The sequence below is a fragment of the Girardinichthys multiradiatus genome, chromosome 14 (assembly GCF_021462225.1).
Source record: "Girardinichthys multiradiatus isolate DD_20200921_A chromosome 14, DD_fGirMul_XY1, whole genome shotgun sequence".
Taxonomy (NCBI): Eukaryota; Metazoa; Chordata; class Actinopteri; order Cyprinodontiformes; family Goodeidae; genus Girardinichthys; species Girardinichthys multiradiatus.
In genome coordinates, this window is record NC_061807.1 from 5,453,238 (window position 1) to 5,474,664 (window position 21,427).

The window sequence follows — 21,427 nt, forward strand, 5'->3', positions numbered from 1 at the left end:
CTGTTTTTGCATTACAGAATATACATATTTACAATGTACAATATACACATATATAAATAAAAAGGTACATTTGCAACATCTGTTGCTGTTGTTTTGTACTTTATTAAATGTTCATCAGAGAAACAGCCTGGGGAAAGAAACTGTCTCTGTGTCGGCTGGTTTTAGTGAACAGTGCTCTGTAGCGCCACCTGAAGGTAAAACTCTAAACAGTTTATGTGCAGGGTGTGTGGGGTCTGCAGAGATTTTAGCAGCTCTTTTCTTGACCCTTGACCTGTATAAATCCTGGATGGAGGGAAGGTCAGCCCTGATTATTCTCTCTGCAGTCCTGATTATTCGTTGCAGTCTGGACCTGTCCTGTTTTGTGGATGATCCAAACCATACTGAGATGGATGAAGACAGGACAGACTGAATGATGGCAGTGTAGAAGATGACCAGCAGCTCCTGTGGAAGGTTGAACTTCTTGAGTTGCCTCAGGAAGTACAGTCTCTGCTGGGCCTTCTTTCGAACAGTGTCTATGTGTGAAGACCATCTCAGGTCCTTGGAGATGGTGGTTCCTAAGAACCTGAAGTGGTCCACGGCCGATACAGTGTTGTTGAGGATGGTGAGGGGAGTGTATGGGGGTGGTGTTGTCTGAATGTCCACCACCATTTCCACAGTCTTGAGTGGGTTGAGTTCCAGGTAGTTCTGACTACACCAGTGTACCAGCCGATCCACCTGCTGTCTGTATGCAGACTCATCACCGTCCTGGATCAGTCCAATGACAGTGGTGTCATCTGCAAACTTCAGGAGATTCATGGACGAGTCTGATGAGGTGCAGTCATTTGTGTACAGGGAGAAGAGGAGTGGGGATAGAACACACCCCTGGGGGGCACCAGTACTTATTGATCTGGATCGGGAGAAGATGCTCCCCAGTCTCACCTGCTGCTGTCGGTCTGTCAGGAAGCTGTTGATCCACTGACAGTTGGAGGCTGGGACGTTGAGCTGTGTGAGCTGCTGGTAGAGGGGATGTCTGGTATGATGGTGTTGAAGGTGGAGCTGAAGTCTACAAACAGGATCCTGGCGTACGTCCCTGGGTGGTCGAGGTGTTGCAGGATGAAGTGTAGACCTAAGTTAACAGCATCATCTGCTGACCTGTTTGCTCGGTAAGCAAACTGCAGGAGGTCCATCAGGGGCCTGTGATGTCTTTCAGGTGCTTCAACACCAGCCGCTCAAATGATTTAATGACCACAGACGTCAGGGCTACAGGCCTGTAGTCATTTAATCCTAGGATGGTGGGTTTCTTGGGAACCGGGATGATGGTGGATCGTTTGAGGCAGGAGGGGACCTCACATTTCTCCAGTGACTTGTTGAAGATCCTTGTGAAGATCGGAGCAAGTTGATGTGCGCAGGCTTTCAGACATGATGGGGAGACGTTATCAGGTCCTCCAGCTTTCTTTCTTTTCATGCGCTGAAAGAGCCTGTTTACATCTTCCTCGGAGATCTTTAGTGCAGGCAGAGGATCTGATGGTGGGGGGTTGGTTGCTTTATGGGAGGAATTTGTTCCTGAATGGGATGTAGAGGGGATGATTTGAGGTGTGAATGGCTTCTTGTCATGTCTGCAGTAGAAGCCATTCAGACGGTTGGCCAGGAGACGACTCTGTTCAGGATGGGTGGAGGGGCTCCTATAGGCAGTCAGGTTTCTCAGACCAGTCCATACAGCTGAAGTGTCACCAGTAGAAAGGCTGTTCTTCAGCTTCTCACTGTAGCTTCTCTTAGCTGTTTTGATCTCCTTTGTTAGTTTGTTCCTGGCCTGCCTGTACCGCGCCCAATCTCCACTGCTGTGAGCTTCTTCCTTTTCCCTGCACAGATTCCTGAGGTGTGGAGTAAACCATGGCTTGTTGTTCCCAAAGGTGCAGAAGGTCTTGGTCTGCACACACATGTCCTCACAGAAACTGATGTATGATGTCACCTCATCAGTTAGTTGGTTTAAGTCAGTGGCTGAAGTTTCAAAAACAGTCCAGTCTGTGCATTCAAAGCAGGCCTGTAGCATCTGCTTTGATTCCTCAGTCCACTTCTTAACAGTGTGAACCTTGGGTTTGGAAGCTCTTAGTCTCTGTCTGTAGGTTGGGATGAGGTGGATTAGATAATGATCTGAAAAACCCAGAGCAACCCTGGTAACAGCATGATATGAGTCCTTTAAAGCTGTGTAACAATGGTCCAGTGTGTTTTTGTCTCTGGTGGGACACTTAATATGCTGTCTGTATTTGGGGAGTTCATTGGAGAGGTTTGCTCTGTTAAAATCTCCCAGTATTATGATGAAAGAGTCCGTGTATTTTTTCTCCAGGTCTGTAATCAGCTCAGCAAGATGTTTTTAGATTTACAGATTATGGAAAATGACTCCAGATCCGGGCTACATGTTTTTTCCAGCACTTTTATGTCTCTGCACCAACCTTCATTTATATAAAAGCAGATTCCGCCTCCTCGCTTCTTCCCCGATAGCTCCGCGCTGCGATCCGCTTTGAGCAGCTGGAAGTCCGGCAACAGCAGTTTTATTAGGAAAACAAAAACAAATTAAAACAAAGGCCTATAAATTAAATTGCAAAAATAGAGAAAATAGGCTTAATAATGACTTCTTAAATTTTAACTAAAAGGTTAAAAGTAACAGTTTTCTACTAGGGACAAACAGGATCTTGGATTTTGAGTGACAATCATCAGTCTCTGGATGCGAATTTTTCTACAACAAGCCCAAATAACACATCTAAATGTTAGGATGTATCTTTCTGATCAAAGAGGGTTAAGTCAAAGGTTTATGAGATCGATTTCATATTACACTTGTTACAACAATGATCTGAACAAGGAAGCAAATTAGGCACAAATCAAATAGAGTTCTGCTCTGGTATCAGCACCCTTGATGGGTCCCATCCTGGGACCAGTCAGGAGAGGGAATGTTAGACACAAGCCAGCCAACCATCACCAGGTCAGAATATCTACAGAAACAGTCATTAACCAGTTCAGTAATTACCTTCAGATTTCCATTATTTTGAAATGTTGTTTGCTGCTAACGTGTGTTGTTCATGATAAATTTGTGGAGTTTTTATTTTGAAAATACTCATGTTTTTTTCTAATGTTACATGATTGACTGGTGCTCTGTGAGAGGAGGGACCAGAGGAGGGTGGAGTGGAGAGTGGAGTGGGTGAGGTGGTGATGAAGCTCACAGCCAACATTAACCAAAGTCTCATCTTTATTCTTTTAAATTACCAGGATAGAATCATGTTCATATGTTCCTACTTTATTCTGATATAGTTTTAATTTTTCTATTACGGATCATAAACAAGCGGACCCAAGATTCAGCCAGACACAGAACTGAAAAATTAAAAGGTTTATTCAGCTACAGGAAAGCGTCACTCAGGTTAAACTCCACACAGCTTCCGGAAATCACTGAAGCAGAAAGAAGGATTAGTGACTTGTAGTTTCTCCAGATCTTGCAGGGATGAGAAAAGTCAATAACCTGCTCTTGTCTTGGGTTGAACTTGAAACCCAGAGGGGAAACCTCGGTGGGTGGCAGGCAGAGATCTCCTCAGTGCAGGTAAGAGAGGCGGGTGGCTTTAGGCTGAATAATCCGAGGGCTAGGCTGGCTCAATAATCCGGGGACAGAAACAGGGTCAATGATCGGAACAAGAGACGTCAGGCAAGGGGCAGGAAGAGGCATAAACTAGATGCAGGAAACAAGATCGAAAACCAAAATCCAAACAGTCCGACAGGGAGCAGACAGAGAGGCAAAATCCAGGAAGCAAGGAAAGGTCAAAAACCAATGATCAGACAGGAAGGAACACTGGATATCTACTCACACGATGGATTTCAAAAATCTGACACCGTCTGCTTGTCAGAGTCAGTATATATCAGGGAAGACACAGGTGCTTGGCACAGATTGCAGTACACTGCAGCAGCCACCAGGTGCATCTAATCTGCTGATTGCAGCCAGGGAGACGGTAGAGCAGACGTGCCAGAATAATAACATTTTCACAGCATATTTAACAGAACACATCAAAATTTTACTGTCTGGTGAATTTTAAATGTAACTAATGTAACTAACACCTTTTTAATATAATTTCACCAGTAAAATGTTCTTAATTTTTTGATGAAATCCTCATCAGGTAAAGATGTTGAGTTCTCAGTAAGCTAAGATGAGAAGAAAGATTTTTAGTTTATTTGTTCAGTTTCTCCATAGAATCTGCTGCTGTTTGTGACTAAAGAGAGAAAAACCTAAAAACAAGTCTAAATTCATCTTCTGGGTTGCCACCAAACAATGTCTCAATAATCATTTATCTGATCACAATCTGGAAATAGAAACTCTAGAGAACAAGAATCTAGATCTGATCATAAACCAGAAAACCTTCATCGTTTAAAAGGTGAAACCAGCAGAACTGGGTTCAGAATAGAGGTAAAAAGGTTCCTTAAAATCAACCATGTTTAAAGAGGAAGTTTCTACTAATATTCATTACATAGTAGATCTATCTGTCATCTAGTTCCTGAAGATGTTCCTAGAACACCTGGATCATCTGCAGATGTTCCTGTTCACTCAAAGCTTCAGTTCTTCAGTTACTATTTTAGCTCCGACCCAACAGAACCTCAGAAACCAACCAGCTTCTGAGGACTGGTTCCTGTTCACCAACTGAGTGATTAAACAAGAAAACATCAGAAAAAATCTACAGAACCAGAAAATAAACCCAATCTTACCTTTGTTGGACTTGGTTTTCTGTCGCTGATGATGGGAGATGTTGACGTCACTGTAAGTAATGCTGTCCTCTCCACCTTCTGGACCACCTAGAGGGAAATGAAGCGGGTCAGAATTTACTGTTTAACAAAGTTTTTATATTCAGAACAATGTTTCTGATTGTAGCTGTAGAACCAGTAATGGGTTTAACCTGCCCCCAGTCCTGGCTAAGCGCTAGAACAAAGCGGGGCAGATGTCACTGGAGGCACCAGAAAGAACTGCACCCGGGGTTTGCTCTGACCCCTGGGGGACCAGAAATCTGGTCAGTGGTCAGAAATGTGACGTGGAGGCCTCCATGCAGCCTGGCGAGTGGGAAAACCTCGAGTTCATAGTTCATCAGCTGCAACATGAACTAATTCTCCTCCATTTTCTAGATTTTGTTTGAAATAATGTAAAATATGAGTTTATGTTAAAACATTTTGTCATTCATGAATTACTATAGGGAAATATTTACTCAATGTATAGAAATTTATCACAAAAACCAGTTCGGTTTTAAAATAGATTTATTATCTCATTAAAACAAGAACAAAAAAATAAATGAGGAACAGAAGTTCAAATAAAAAGCTCAATATTCAAGTTTCCTCGTTAGTTTTAATAATTTCTGATTCAAAGAGACAAAATCATTTCAGAAGTGATGCTCTGTTGTGACGACAGTGATGATGTCATCATAGTTTTCATCCAATCCCTGCTCAGTCTCGTTTATCACCATGGAGACAGGACGGTCTCTACCTGCAGTCAGAATATATATATAATATAGATTAACACCATATATTTATAATCTCAGTCACAGCAGACTCTGATTGGCTGATCAGAGATTGTCTCACTTGTGGATCTTTGTCGATACAAAGACACCATGAGGAGAGTGGAGATGAAGTATGGACAGAACACCACCAGGTGGCAGACCACCCTCAACACAAGACCAGAGGGGTCTGAGATAGGGGGAGGAGCTACAGTGACGTCAGTAGCAGTGGTGGTTGAAGGTTTTTCTGAAGACAGAATCCAACCTGGTCAGTTACCTCTGGACTAATGCAGTTTAAAAATGAGAAGAAGCTGCTGACCTGAGACAGAGATCCAGCTGGATGGAGACTCTCCATGACCCCTGATGTTATACTTGTAGAGACCTTCATCAAAGCTGGTCACATGGTGGAGGGTCATGTGACCTGCAGGCTCAGTCCTGATGAGGGAGCCATCTTTAATGAAATCAGCTGGGAGGTTGGAGGAAGTCTTTGTTTGACAGCTCAGAGTGACGTCATCTCCCTCCATCACAGGGAGGACAGGACTCTGCAGGATCACTGATCCACCTCAACACAGAGACAAACTACAGCATTTCATCCATTTCCACACAGCTTCATCAACACTAACTCCACAGTCTGATCTTACCAGAGACAGTGAGGTTGATGCTGCTGCTGGCTGCTCCCTCTCTGGACTCACACCAGTACACTCCAGTATCCAGTATGAACAAGTAGGTGACGTTACAGATCAGACCACCTGGTTTCCCCCATCCATCTCCACACTGAGCCCTGGTTTCTTTGGTTGTGTTTCTCCTCACAGTCCATCCAGCAGAGATGTTGTCCTCCTCACAGCTCAGAGACACAGAGTCTCCTTGAAAGAACTGAGATCTGCTGGGACTCACAGTCAGACCAGCTGGGAGGACTGGAATGTAAAATTACATAAATTTTTATTTATTGTCAAAATAATTTTATGGTTAAAAGTTAGAATCCTTCTGTTTACATCTTATATTTCTCCTCCAAACATTAATTTAAATAATAATATTATGAATTGAGTTTAATGGTGATAGAAGTGAACCAACCTTCATTATTTATGCAGCAAACCAGCAAACAGGAAACTGAAGAGAAATGAAACTTATTGGTTACAGTTGAACATAGAAAAGTTCAGGAGAACTTTACAATCCCAGACATTTTATCCTCCTAAAACACATTTATTCATCAAACTGATCTTCATTACATCTGCATTTATTTACTCAAATAAAAGTAACTTTATTCAGACTTTGCTCTTTTAATCTAAATGAGTTTCCACAGTTTATTCTCTTGTTCATCGGCTCCTACATCATTATTCTGTCATTTCACATCAGTCATTTTCAGTATTTTCAGTAGATCTGAGGTCTGTGCCTGAAAGCCACTGCTGTGTTACTAAGAGCTACAAAAGAGGGAAGTAAAGTAACTTTTCTTCCTGCTTGATGTGTAGAAGTTCTTTCATCTGAATTCAGTCGGACCTTTCATCCTAACCCTTTGACTCAGGTTAGAACAGAGCAGACAGTAAAGTTACTTTGCCTAAACAACAGGTTTTGTACTTACAGAGCAGATGTTGTAGAGATGTTTCCATCATGCTGCCACTTCACCATCTGACCACTGTTTGTTTCCTGTTGGGGCCTCAGAATAAAGCCCGCCTTCTTCCTGGAAATATAAATGTGTGCTTGGTTCTTCCTTCTGTCTAACATACAAATGAAGGTTTTCTTTATTTAAAGCTACAAATAAATCAGTCATAGAAACAGAAGCACCCTGACCCCGCCCCCTTTTTACTTGATTAAACACATTTAAACATTTTCACGCTGTTGATTGGTTGATTTTACACAGTTATAGATCTGCATTGACAGCTGATCCCATTGATTGAAGCTCGTTAGCTTCCAGTTGAGACTGAATGACTGTTGCTGCCAGTTTATAATCTGCAGGACTCCTTACAGAACAGAGGAGGTAGAGGTGGTTTCACAATAAGGTGCTGCTGGAGATCACAGACATATAGGAGCAGACCAAGAAAAGGCCTCAGTTACACAGGTGACCAGAACCATCACTGCAGTTATATCTGGTCTGCAGAGCAGTCATGAACTACAGGAGAACCAGAACCAAAATGATCCAGAGATGGAAATGAGGACAGACCTGGATAGGAAGCTGAATTCTCCTTATGGTCCAGATGATCCTGAGGTCAGACAGTGTTACCTGGTAAGTAAGAGGAAAGATATTTACTGTTGAAAACAGGTCAAAGTGGGAACACCAGATTACAACTGGAGCTCAGGTTGGACCACCTTGGTGGATCTGCAGGTGGTCCATCCTCTCTCCATGTTCAGATGATGGATTGAATAAAGCTCTGACAGATGTTCAAAGCTTAGCTTAAACTGAACCAGAACTTTTCCTCTGACCTGTCTGCTGTGTTCCTTGGTCTTCATGATGCTGGTTGTTCTCTAATGTTCTCTAAAGAACCTCTGAGGCTTTCATAGAACAGCTGGAGGCAAAAATAATAACCTGAGGATCTCCTTCTCCTGCTTTTTCAGACATTGAAACATCTGGTCTACAGACTGGTTCCTCACAGGTTCTCTGTGAATCAGCAACAGTCTGAATAAGGATGTTTAACATCTAGAGACAACAGGTCACTGCAGAAGGTACCAAATATCTGTTTCAGTTCAACTTAAACATGTTTCTGAAAAACATGGAGAGACATCAAACATGCATGAAGAGAAACATGAAACCTCCACTCAGAAAGAGTCCAGAGGGGGTCTGAAGACAGGACCTTCCTATTAGGAGGCAACAGAAGTGCTCCACCTCGCTGTACTGTGACTGATCAGATCTATGGAGAGCAGCGCCCCCTGCTGTTGTTTCCATGCAATGACAGGAGTCAGAGTTATGGTCTTTATTCTTTATGTGTCATTGCAACTTGTAAAATCCAAAGAAATGTGTCCTCTGCATTTAACTCATCCCTTAGAGAGCAGCGGGCAGCTGGCAGCACCCAGGGAGCATTCTGGGGTCAAAGGTCTTGCTCAGGGACTCAGAGTTGCCGTCTGTGGGGTTCGAACCAGAGAGCTTAAGGCCATCATGACACACTCCCTCATAGAGTTAAAGAAAAACAACGTGATTAATAAAATACACACACTGTATGTTGGAAGTAACATTTAAGAAGATTTTAAATTTTCAGTAAAAATCCAACTCAATTAAAAAATGTGTCCGTTTCCATCAGCTGGGATCTCTGGGAGTTCCCTGTCCTCAGTTGGTGCTGGGCTGGTGGGGGCGCTGGTATGACAACTGGGGGCCAGTTGAGCAGCTGTAGAGATGATGTAGAGTTTAAGATTCAAAAACAAGAACTGATGAAAATGAGAAAATCTGTGAGATGAGATAAAAGTGCAAAAGACAGAAAGCAACAGGAAGCTTTTCTCTACAGACAAGCAGCTTTGCACATTTTTCAATCCAAAACTACAGGTGGAGGTTTTGCATCAACTTGGCTGATCTTAACTGATGTAGATTCATGCCTCCATCCAGGATCATCTAAAAATGTTTGATTTCCTTGCATGGAGACTGACATCTTCTGGTGTCAACAGATGTTGCAGAGATGGACGTTTCAGTGGAGCTCCACATGTTCTCACATTTGCTGCTAAGTTGCAGTGACTGTTGGTGCTGGGACAACTTTGAGGGTTCTGGTGGGTTGTCTGGGGTTGGGGTGCTGGTGGGTTTGTGTTTGTGTGGGGACTCGGACCATGCCGAAGCGTGGTGGGTTCTTGCCTGGCTGCCTATAGTTCATGGAGAGGTTCTGGGCGGGCTTTAGGGTCCAGGGACTGAGCTGAGTCCAAGTGAGGGTCTCGCTCCCTTCACCACCCTGGAGTTGGTGGGTGGTGTCCTCCGCCTCCTTGGTCTTTCTGATTCCGGTCCATTATGGATTGCTAATGCCTGCCCAGCAGGTTTGGGTGATTGTGCGGTTCCTCTTCCTCGGTGCTGGGTGGTTCTGCTGTCGGAACCTTTTTTTGAGAGATGGAGGCTCCAATACAGAGAATAATTTAAAGTGGAGTTTCTGTACCCTTTGACCTTTCCAATGTCCAGTTTGAATCCAAAACTGTTCAAGTAAAGAACTGAGGTGCAACATTTTAATCTGGGACTAAAGAGCTGAAGATTTACAGATTTGACAGAAAACAACAATTTATTTTTATTTGTTTTAGTTTTATGTTGAATCAATGGTTTTATGATAGATCTTTACTGCCACCTAGTGGACATTTGCTGTTAGTGTTCATCCAATGAATGCAGATTAGTCATTTGGTTCTAACTGCTCAGGCTGAACTCATGATGTTCCTGACACACATTGTGAGGTCAGCATAACAAACAATCAAATTCAGTCCAGAATCCCTGAAAACCAGTGAAACATCCTCAGTTTAAAGCTAAGAAACGTCTTCAGCATCATTATCCAGCCATGATACATGAACATAGTTCCTTCCAGTACCGACACTGACCACAACATGTCTGGACATGCAGTGAGAAGTGAAAAGCTGCCCAGGATGCAGCTGACAGGTGACTTTTCTTACTGAGTTACTGTGCCGCCCATAGACAGAAGGACACCCTGGGTGGGTCGCCACTTCATCCGTATCAGAAACCAGTAACTGTCCCAGTTTGAGTGTTTTAGCTGAGTAGAGCTTGTAAAGTGTCTAATAAAGGTTGTTTTCTACATTTATGCAGTTAAAATAAAGACTAAAGACATGAAGCTGAGCTGATTGAAGAAAGAAGTCTCTGAGTGGAGGTAAGACTCTTCCTCTGAGAATCAGCAACTAAATGAAACATCTTGTTGGTTTGTCTGTAATTCATTAAAAGTCTGAGTGGAAACAGTCAAATACATGAAGTTAAGGAAGTGTTTGAACTGCACAGTCTGCTGGTTCTTCTGGACCTGTCCTGATGTTTCTCCTGGGTCGTCTGATCCCACCTAGACTGAGATAAATGCAGGTGAAACGTTCTCAGGAGAGATTGAGGTTGATTTGGCTCTAAAATATGACAACATGAGACATGATCTGATGAAGCTCCTTAGCATGAAGGCTTCAAGAAGGGAGTGAAGCCATTTCTCAGGATATGATCTGAATCCATGTTCTCTGTGATCGTCATGTAATGTCTGATTTGTTTGGAGCTAATTAGCTGAGGCGACTGTTCAATAAAGTGTGTTTTGTCCTCAGGAACCAGAGTTCTCCAGATTCCTCCATCACTGATTCCTCACTGCTTATTGAATGAAGGTAAGTTGTTAACTTTAATAAAATAAGGAATATATAAAGTCACTGTTTTATATTTTAACATCTAAAACTCCAACCTGAATTTATGTGTCATGAAACGTATGTAAGAAAGAACATGAAAACAAACCAATGAAGTCATCAGGTTAGTAAATGTAAGAAATTAATCTCTTTAAAACTGATGGAGGAACATGTCATTGCATGAAAACAGCAGCAGGGGGCGCTGCTCTGAGTAAACCTCTCCAGTCACAGTTTACGGTACCGTAGGTGGAGCAGTGGTTGGTTCTGATGCTTCACATTAGTAAGGTTCTGGCTTCAGACCACAGCTGAGGTCTTCCTGTGCTCCATGTTTCTCTTCAAGCATGTTTGACTCTCCTCCGCGTTGCCATGGTTACCTCCTACAGCCACAAACACGAATGAGAGGAGATAACTGGACCATCCCAGAATATGCTAGAAAGCTAGAAAATGCAAATCATTTCCATCTAAACCAGAATCTATTTGAAATAGACATACTGGGGCGTTCACACATTCTGACTGGGTTTACTGGTTGCACGACTCCCTCTAAAGTCAAACTCCAGTCATTCACTGCAGCAAAGGCCTTTGGGTAAAAACTGTATTTAAAGCTGTGTTGTTTTTATCGACCCGTATCTCCAACATGAAGGGATGAAACGGACCAGATGACGAATGTTTGGGGTCTTTTATTTAGTGTTTTTCTCTGGTTCTGCTCCTAATCTGAAATGTTCAGACACGTCAGACCTCAGCTGGATTATTCTGCACTGAACAGATGTTCTTCATAAAACACAGTTTCAGATTTAGAAAACTTTACTCTGTCAAAACAAACATCTGGTGCCGTCTTGGTATCAGAACCACCTGGGCTGATTTAATCTGCACGGATTACAGAGGCTGTAAAGCACCGATGTAACTCAGTGAATATCAGGTAATATCGTTTCATAATGGTTCTGATCCGTTAGATACATGGAGGCAGGGGACTGGGTGTGTGTGGGCCTGCTGAAGGAGAACCGTGTCCCTGGTACCATTCATGCAAGAACAGATTCTGCTTCTGTCTGATGAAGCCCAGTGGAACCTCCTGACACCCAGACACTAAATATCGGCTCTGAACAAACTCAGTCTGGTTCTGGAAGAGTAACACTCTCTTTGGTCCGGTTCCTGCAGAGTAACACTCTCTTTGGTCCGGTTCCTGCAGAGTAACCGCTCTCTTTGGTCCGGTTCCTGCAGAGTAACCGCTCTCTTTGGTCCGGTTCCTGCAGAGTAACTCTCTCTTTGGTCCGGTTCCTGCAGAGTAACTCTCTCTTTGGTCCGGTTCCTGCAGAGTAACCGCTCTCTTTGGTCCGGTTCCTGCAGAGTAACTCTCTCTTTGGTCCGGTTCCTGCAGAGTAACTCTCTCTTTGGTCCGGTTCCTGCAGAGTAACTCTCTCTTTGGTCCGGTTCCTGCAGAGTAACACTCTCTTTGGTCCGGTTCCTGCAGAGTAACACTATCTTTGGTCCGGTTCCTGCAGAGTAACTCTCTCTTTGGTCCGGTTCCTGCAGAGTAACACTATTTGGTCCAGTTCCTGCAGAGTAACACTCTCTTTGGTCCGGTTCCTGCACAGTAACTCTCTCTTTGGTCCAGTTCCTGCACAGTAACTCTCTCTTTGGTCCAGTTCCTGCAAAGTAACTCTTTCTTTGGTCCGGTTCCTGCAGAGTAACTCTCTCTTTGGTCCGGTTCCTGCAGAGTAACTCTCTCTTTGGTCCGGTTCCTGCAGAGTAACACTCTCTTTGGTCCGGTTCCTGCACAGTAACTCTCTCTTTGGTCCAGTTCCTGCACAGTAACTCTCTCTTTGGTCCGGTTCCTGCACAGTAACACTCTCTTTGGTCCAGTTCCTGCAGAGTAACTCTCTCTTTGGTCCGGTTCCTGCACAGTAACACTCTCTTTGGTCCAGTTCCTGCAGAGTAACCGCTCTCTTTGGTCCGGTTCCTGCAGAGTAACCGCTCTCTTTGGTCCGGTTCCTGCAGAGTAACACTCTCTTTGGTCCGGTTCCTGCACAGTAACTCTCTCTTTGGTCCAGTTCCTGCACAGTAACTCTCTCTTTGGTCCAGTTCCTGCACAGTAACACTCTCTTTGGTCCAGTTCCTGCAGAGTAACTCTTTCTTTGGTCCGGTTCCTGCAGAGTAACTCTCTCTTTGGTCCGGTTCCTGCACAGTAACACTCTCTTTGGTCCAGTTCCTGCAGAGTAACCGCTCTCTTTGGTCCGGTTCCTGCAGAGTAACACTCTCTTTGGTCCAGTTCCTGCAGAGTAACTCTTTCTTTGGTCCGGTTCCTGCAGAGTAACTCTCTCTTTGGTCCGGTTCCTGCACAGTAACACTCTCTTTGGTCCAGTTCCTGCAGAGTAACTCTTTCTTTGGTCCGGTTCCTGCAGAGTAACTCTCTCTTTGGTCCGGATCCTGCAGAGTAACACTCTCTTTGGTCCGGTTCCTGCACAGTAACACTCTCTTTGGTCCAGTTCCTGCAGAGTAACTCTTTCTTTGGTCCGGTTCCTGCAGAGTAACTCTCTCTTTGGTCCGGTTCCTGCAGAGTAACACTCTCTTTGGTCCGGTTCCTGCACAGTAACTCTCTCTTTGGTCCAGTTCCTGCACAGTAACACTCTCTTTGGTCCAGTTCCTGCAGAGTAACTCTTTCTTTGGTCCGGTTCCTGCAGAGTAACTCTCTCTTTGGTCCGGTTCCTGCACAGTAACACTCTCTTTGGTCCAGTTCCTGCAGAGTAACCGCTCTCTTTGGTCCGGTTCCTGCAGAGTAACCGCTCTCTTTGGTCCGGTTCCTGCAGAGTAACACTCTCTTTGGTCCGGTTCCGGCAGAGTAACACTCTCTTTGGTCCGGTTCCTGCAGAGTAACCGCTCTCTTTGGTCCGGTTCCGGCAGAGTAACACTCTCTTTGGTCCGGTTCCTGCAGAGTAACACTCTCTTTGATCCGGTTCCTGCAGAGTAACTCTCTCTTTGGTCCGGTTCCTGCAGAGTAACCGCTCTCTTTGGTCCGGTTCCTGCAGAGTAACCGCTCTCTTTGGTCCGGTTCCTGCAGAGTAACACTCTCTTTGGTCCAGTTCCTGCACAGTAACTCTCTCTTTGGTCCGGTTCCTGCAGAGTAACTCTCTCTTTGGTCCGGTTCCTGCACAGTAACTCTCTCTTTGGTCCGGTTCCTGCAGAGTAACACTCTCTTTGGTCCGGTTCCTGCAGAGTAACTCTCTCTTTGGTCCGGTTCCTGCAGAGTAACTCTCTCTTTGGTCCGGTTCCTGCACAGTAACTCTCTCTTTGGTCCAGTTCCTGCACAGTAACTCTCTCTTTGGTCCGGTTCCTGCAGAGTAACACTCTCTTTGGTCCAGTTCCTGCAGAGTAGCACTCTCTTTGGTCCGGTTCTGGCACAGTAAAGACCCACTTTAGTCGGGTTCAGCATAGAAGACCCAAATGAGTCCAGTTCTGCAGAATAAAGCCCAGTCTCAGTATGCTGGTTATAACTGATTAAAGAGGTAGTTGAGGTTCTGTCTGTTAATGATTAAAACCCGATTGCTTCAGGAGTTCTACGATCCTTTCAGAACATTAGTGACCAGATTATAAACCCTCTGGTTCTGTTCAGTTCATCAACTCTGACCGGGTGTAAAAATGTCAGAATCTGGGTCCAATGAAAAACCCGGAGGCTCAGATTGAAATAATCTGGATCCAGTTTATTCTGAAACTAGTTTCTAAGCAGTATTTTGAAGCCCTACAGAGATGATTGTTTTTTACCAACAGAACCGGTTTCTTCAGCTGCTCTTTGTTCTCAGTCACTGAAAGCTCTGCAGACACATCTGTTGAAACATCTGCTCTGCCAGCTGGTCTCAGAACCGTGCAGAACTCCTGTATTCTCAGTATTACAGCAGTTCTTCCTCACATCTCTCCTGTCGGTTCTGCAGCAGAGAAACTGAGCGAGGTTTCATTCCTTGGTGCTGATTCCTTTACTTTAGAGAATAAGTGAAAATGAAAGTGAGTCAACAAGTCTTACTGTTTATTAAAGAGTGAAACTCTTCCTTCACTGTGGCCTGAAACCACCTCCAGTTAGAATCTGACAGAAGAGGAGGAGGAAGAGGAGGAACAACCGAAGAACACATTGTCCTCCATCCTGCATGAACATCCAGACCTGCTCAGACATGTTTCAGTTTCCTTTCTCCCAGAACTACCGGCAGAACCGTGTTTAACTCTGTTAGAACCTTATACCGGGTCCGGACTGAGCTCGAACCAGGAGGCCGGTTCAGGTCTGTTTGGACTGGTTCCAGATCAGAAAACTGGAGTTCAACTGGATCAACAATCAGATCTTCTCACCACTGAAGAGCAGAACATGAAGGCTGCTCAGCACCTCTGGTCATCGTAAACGCTGAACTTTAACCTTTCACTGAGATCATATTTAGCTACATTATAAAATATAAGTTGTGTTTAAAACTAAAGATGTTTTCCCTCCAGGAAATAAAAACACATCCGTTATTAAACGTCTAAAATACAGATTATTAACTAAAGCTGCTCTATAAACCTCGACCACTTTAACACATCGTTACCTTAATTATGAATATCAGAGATTAAACATGAACCTTCACTATATGGCCAAAAGGATTCATCCGTCTACTTTACAGGAACTTTGATGACGTCCATTTCTTAATCTATAAAGGTCCAGTTTGTGGATGGAGCCACCATTGCCATAGCAACTCGAACTATTCTGTACATATCTTCCTCGAGGTTTAAGAGGCGAAAATCAGAACTGCAGCCTCCGTCTAATTCATCCCAAAGAAGGTTGAGGTCAGGACTGCAGGTCAGTCAAGGTTCTCCACACCTACAGCCATGGAGGTTGGAACACCAGAACTCACTGATCTGGTGGTGGGACCCAAAACATCTGGCAATAAGGGGAACCAGCTGCTGGTTGTTAGAGGTGATCAGACAGGCTTCAGCTGCAGAAACCGGTTCAGCAGGAGGAGTTCATGGAGCGTAAAACCTGCAGCTGTTTCCCAGCCGGGTCGCAGATACCTGACATCACCTGTTTTAGCTCAGAGTGGAGCTGAAGATGAGGACAAATCTGCACGATATTCGTTCTGCCAGCAAAGATTTCCACAGTTATCACCACAAAGTTTCAAGTTAATCAGGTTTCTAACATCTGTTTCAACACAAACTGAAAGAACAAATTAAAATAACGGATTTTTAGACAGTTCATTGATCACTGCGGGACTTTATGAATTCAGAGTAAACAGAAAATCCACTTTCTCAGCATCTGTGGTTCTGTTTAAGGCTGCAAATGTTTCAGTGCTGGAATAAAATCATAGAAATCAAGTGTCAGGCCTGACATCTTCTCTGTCTTACTGGGTTTTATCTCTACCTTCATCATTTCCTGTTCCTTCACAACATACTGGTACCAGTTCACCGGTTGGGAAGGATTTCCTGGTGATGACCCAAATCCCAACAACAGAACCCAACATTCAGTCTGTTTAATGAAACATTTATTTCTGAACAAACCGGGTCAGGATGAAGAACAGGAACATGAGCTGAGAAGCAGCCATACAGTCATATTAACGTCAGATACTGATGTTGATGAAGCAGAAGATCTTCAGTTTCTGGATCTACGGTGAGATAAATCCATGCTGTCAAGATCTGAATGTGAAAGAAACCTCAGAGAAGATGGTACTGACCCGGTTTACCAGGATCAGGAGGATTAGGAGGTCCGAAAATCAACCTGGCACAAAGAACATGATGTAAAGCTGTCTTTAAAATTCTAGAATAAAGTGAATTTATTGTTTTTCCACTTCAGTTCATGTGAGAGCTGATATTTCTGAGTCATTTCCTGATAATAAATGAATAAACAAGACGAGCAGCTGTTTCTAAATGATTTTATTTCACTACAAACCAAAGCTGCACCATGTGCCACTGAATTAATACTCAGAGATCAATTAGCATCGACTATAAGCCCAGAATAAACTGTGCAGGTAATTAATGGAGAGACCTTTTGGTTATAAACATGTAATTAACATTCAGGACTTTAAAATAATTAAACTTAATGCATATTGTGTGTTTATAGGGATGAATTATTCATGTATTTCAGCTAGAACCCCACAGCGGCTCATGAAGGAAGGAGATGGAGGTTATTGGATCAAATTTATAGAATGATTTCTACTTTAACATCAAAGCTATAATAGATAAAGTCATAAATGGTTAACCATCGGTAGTGGACATATTTTACTTCTAATCTATGTATTTGATCTGTTTTTAAGTTGAGTGCTTTCAAACAGAATCTGGTTTCTCAATCTGAATCTATGTTTTATCAACTTCATGTTTGGATCCTAAAGTAGCAACGGTTGGGCTCAAAGTCTCCACCTCTCATGTTTTTTAGTGGAAAGTGTTTTATTTGAGTTGAGAACTGAAGTAGGGCTGCACAGATGATGAGATTTATCATCTCAGAAACCCTGCATCAATGACACAGAGAGGTGCTGGGGCTGCAGGACATGTTAGCGCGTCTGATGATGTCCTTTAGCACAGCGGTCTTAAACTCTAGTCCTCCCAGGATGAAGTCCTGCAGCTTTTAGATGTTTCCTGGTCCTATAGTCCAGGAACAAATGTTCACTTTGATTCTTTTTCTTTAAGCTGCAGCTCAAACATCTCCAGCATCTGATGCAGAGAAGCAGAGGGAGAAAGAAGCTGCTGCTTCCAGCCGCTGTTGCTCAGATGTTTGAGCTTTAAAGACAAATGTCACTAAAGCTTAAAATAGAATTAAGAGACAACGCTGTTATGTTAGAATATTTAAAAAGGTCTCCATTAGCCACAGAAAGAAAAAACAGCTTTATCCTCAGGCGTAATATTTAAGAGGAATATGGAGGATTAAATTAATGGTGGTAATTATTCAAAGTGGGCTTCTGTCCTTTCCTTTACGAACCAAGACTATTCCAACTACAGCAGCTATAAGAACCAACAACAGGCCCACTGGCGGGCCTACTGTCAGTCCAAGGTCGTCTTCTCTCTGGCCGACGGTTGAACCTGGAGAGAGAAAACATGAGACAGACGAGGCTGTTTAAACGGTAAATAACCTGAGAAAGAAGGATCTCAGGAAAACTATTGTTAAGAGACAGAAGTGAAAATAACAAGAATGCATCTTTTTCTGAATGTCCACAAAGTTCAGCTTTTTACTATCATTCTGAATATTACCTAAATATTACAAACATACAATAGTGCTGAGTGATTTAGTATTACCAGCACAAGAAAGCTGTAATAAAACTTCTTTATGGAGCATCCTTACCTAATGTGGTTTTGTAAAAATTTCTAGAATACATTTATATTCAATTTTATTTTATGTTTACTTTCAGCATATCCTGAATTCTTTTATCTTTCATTTTTTAATCCCAGTTAACGGTCCAGGAAGTAATTTTTGATAAAGTTTATGTGACAAATAAACTCCTCTGATCCTTAAATTAATCTATTCTGTGGGTAAAAGGCCTGAAATAGATTTTTCTTCATATTTCTGTATTCTTAGAGCTTTATTCTTGAAACTTTGTGACAGTATTTATGTTACATCTGTATTTTAGTGAAATAATACAGCAGCAGCAGGATAAATTGGCCCCAGCTAAACAACTCAGGATATTTATTTAAATGCTGTAATACCTATCCTGGCCTGTAGGTGGGGACATCAGAAATCAAAGATGATCCTGAGCCCAGGTGTAGAAATGCTCTGAAAGAGTTTTATCATCTTTTTAAAGTTTTTCTCCTTCCTCTTAATCTTTTACTTCTTTTGCTATTTTTTTTAGGTTTAATTAGAAAAATTAAAACATTGAGATCAACTTAACTGTTGCTTTGGTTTAAAACACAGAAGGTGATGATCTCCAGGTATTTATCTTACTTGGATGCACCTCAGTTTTTAATGTATCTCCATTTTAAAAAACGTGTTTATGACATTTAAACCTGGTTGCAGGAAGGCAGCAGCTAACATGGATGAATATCTATGGTACTGTGGGCCCGGCCTCATATAGGCTTCCTATAGCAGGTAAAGATCTTTGCTAGTCGTGCTCAAATGTTCCCAATCCTGGATTAAAACCAACAAACTGAACTCCACAAACTCACCTGGTGGTCGAACCTCCAGGCGGATACTGTGTTTCGTCTCAGTATCCATGACGATGAGACAGTGGTATGTTCCTTGGTCACTGAGCGTGGTGTTGGACAGGATGATCCACATATCTCCAATTCAATTCAATTCAATTCAATTTATTTATATAGCTCCAATTCACAACACATGTCGTCTCAAGGCTCTTCACAAAGTCAGGTTCATACATTCCAATTAATCCTAACCATTGAACAGTGCAGTCAGATTCAGTTATTTATTCAAATTGGATAAAAAGTTTTTCTGTCTAAGGAAACCCAGCAGATTGCATCCAGTCAGTGACTTGCAGCATTCACTCCTCCTGGATGAGCATGTAGAGACAGTGGACAGTCACTGGTGTTGACTTTGCAGCAATCCCTCATACTGAGCATGCATGTAGCGACAGTGGAGAGGAAAAACTCCCTTTTAACAGGAAGAAACCTCCAGCAGAACCAGAACCAGGCTCAGTGTGAGCGGCCATCTGCCACAACCGACTGGAGGTTTGAGAGAACAGAGCAGAGACACAAAGAGAACACAGAAACACTGATCCAGGAGTCATTTCTATGGGAAGGAAAAGTAAAACAGCTGCTTCATCTAGGAGAGAAGCACAGATAAGCTGATGAACTCTGAGCGAGTTTTCAAGTCTAGAGCATGAAAGAGAGCATGTACAGTGGTCCTGATCTTCAAAGATTCCAAAAAACTTGCACATGCATTAAGTGGGCATGTTGCTTGTGATCTTTGAATGTTTCGTGTTCAAATGATAACAGGCGCAAAACAGGAGCAGATCGCCCTATTTAAATGAGGAAATTTTGTGTGCTACTGGCTGGCTGCTACTGCCCCCAGTGGAACAAGAGTAAAAGCAAACAGATCTTCTTTTCTGCGGTGCTTGAAACAGGCAGGAGTTGTTGCGCTGCATCATTATGAATGATCCAATTTTTGATTTTTTCCTTCTGTTCTGTTCTGTTGCTGCTTTTCTGGACAGTTACAGTTTATGAACCTTTGTTGTCGCTATTCACATCAGCAAGTTTGTCATCTCAGTCTCTGCTCTGATGAGATCATTTTCCTTAGCTCTCCGCGACCTTGCTGAGGAGGCTAAGCAAAAGCTTCTGGCTCTGGCTCCAAAGGAAGGACAGAGCGGGGGAAAAATAGGTATCCTAGGCAGGCTGCAGACCGCGGTAGGGAGATGTCCCTACTGTTGCTCCTCTACCTTGAAATGTTCTGGGGATAATGGAGCAAAACACACTGAAGGGTGGCCCTCGGCAGCCTGCATAGTGGAACCGTGCAAGGTGGGTAAGGCAGAAATGCCAAACCGGTACCACCACCTATCCTTATACCTAGTAAATCAGTGACGATTTCTGGCACGGGCGAACTGGGGCACATTTTTGCTATGACACATAGAGGGTGGCTCGAGCACTTACAAAAAAGGGAATTAAAAATAATCTGTGCTGCAAAGGTAGTTTGCCATTATCTATCATATCACTGTGTGGGGAACAGGGTGCCTGGCAGCTGCAGGCACCCTGTTTGGTGTGAGAAGATGCCGCAGCCATGCACACTGCACACAGGATGTACTAAAGAGCTGCTCCTCACTTCATTTTCCAACTAAACTAAACAAGAGATGTTGTTAACCCCAGAAACACTCCTTCTGAGAGGGGTCTCGCCCAGGGACTAATTCAATGTAGAACCACCTCCGTTAATAACTGATAATTACAGCAACATAAAACAAAATTATTCCAAGAATCATGACTGAGACCAGATGTTTCCCCAATTTTACAAACATTTATTAACAGAAACATAATACAATAAAGTGTGTAAACATGTAAAACCACAAATATAAAAGCCAACTCATCAAAACTATTAGATACATAAAAATCAGCAGAAATAAAAACACACAGATGCAATGAGGAAGAAAAACATGCAGATACGATATAGAAAGTATAACTACATAAACAGCACAGAAGAGCCTGTAGGACTGGAGAGAACCTCAGTATCAACCCAGAGAGCCACAACAATCTAAAATCCTGCAGCAATCTCACATTAAACTCCATTAAAACAGTTGCATCTGTAACCCTGTGGTAATTTTATTGCTTATAACAGTTGTAACAGTAGAAGAATATGGTCCTCTAAGACTAGATTTAGATGAAGACACTGGGAGCCGATGAAGCTGCAGCAGACTGGAGGATGTAATTAGTGGAGCAGAGTCTGAACATGAAACTACAGAGGGTTCAGATACTGATGCAGCTTTTGTGTTGCTGTATAAATAGTATTTTGTTTAGGAATAATTTTATTTAAACTGCTTATTTTTCAGAAATCTCACCAGAACCAGATGTTGTCTATTCTTCATTGAGGTCGTCCAGATGATGTCCACCAACCTGCTCTCAGCTCGTTCTCCAGATCCAAACATCAGCTTCCATCTAAAGATTTGTATTATCTACATGTCTCTGATTCATACTTTTACAGAACATATTTGTTCATTTTGACCATTTTCAAGTAGTTAAATGTTACTTGAATGTATTTCATGGTGACTTTCTGCATTGCTGTCAGTAAATTCATTGTTTTATAGTTT

General features: G+C 42.9%; 1 protein-coding gene and 1 long non-coding RNA gene across 3 annotated transcripts; one reads left to right on the forward strand and one right to left on the reverse strand.

Annotated features, from left to right (window-relative positions):
- Nucleotides 1-4,543: 4,543 nt before the first annotated feature.
- On the reverse strand, nucleotides 4,544-7,257 carry LOC124881317 (Fc receptor-like protein 5). Of its 2 annotated transcripts, XM_047386878.1 has the most exons (6): nucleotides 7,069-7,250; nucleotides 6,564-6,599; nucleotides 6,134-6,406; nucleotides 5,812-6,054; nucleotides 5,578-5,739; nucleotides 5,325-5,482 (listed from the first exon to the last, which is right to left on the reverse strand). In XM_047386878.1, exons 1-6 carry the CDS (start codon nucleotides 7,097-7,099, stop codon nucleotides 5,379-5,381), a joined length of 849 nt encoding a protein of 282 aa, XP_047242834.1. In that variant the 5' UTR covers nucleotides 7,100-7,250; the 3' UTR covers nucleotides 5,325-5,378. The 2 variants fall into 2 exon arrangements, with proteins under 2 accessions (XP_047242835.1, XP_047242834.1); XM_047386879.1 differs by lacking the exons at nucleotides 5,325-5,482; nucleotides 5,578-5,739 and adding an exon at nucleotides 4,544-4,803 and having other exon boundaries at nucleotides 7,069-7,257.
- Nucleotides 7,258-10,185: 2,928 nt separating this feature from the next.
- LOC124881338 lies at nucleotides 10,186-21,196 on the forward strand. The gene is made up of 3 exons (XR_007041624.1): nucleotides 10,186-10,261; nucleotides 10,686-10,742; nucleotides 21,170-21,196. It is a non-coding gene; the product is annotated as an uncharacterized LOC124881338 (long non-coding RNA).
- Nucleotides 21,197-21,427: the final 231 nt, after the last annotated feature.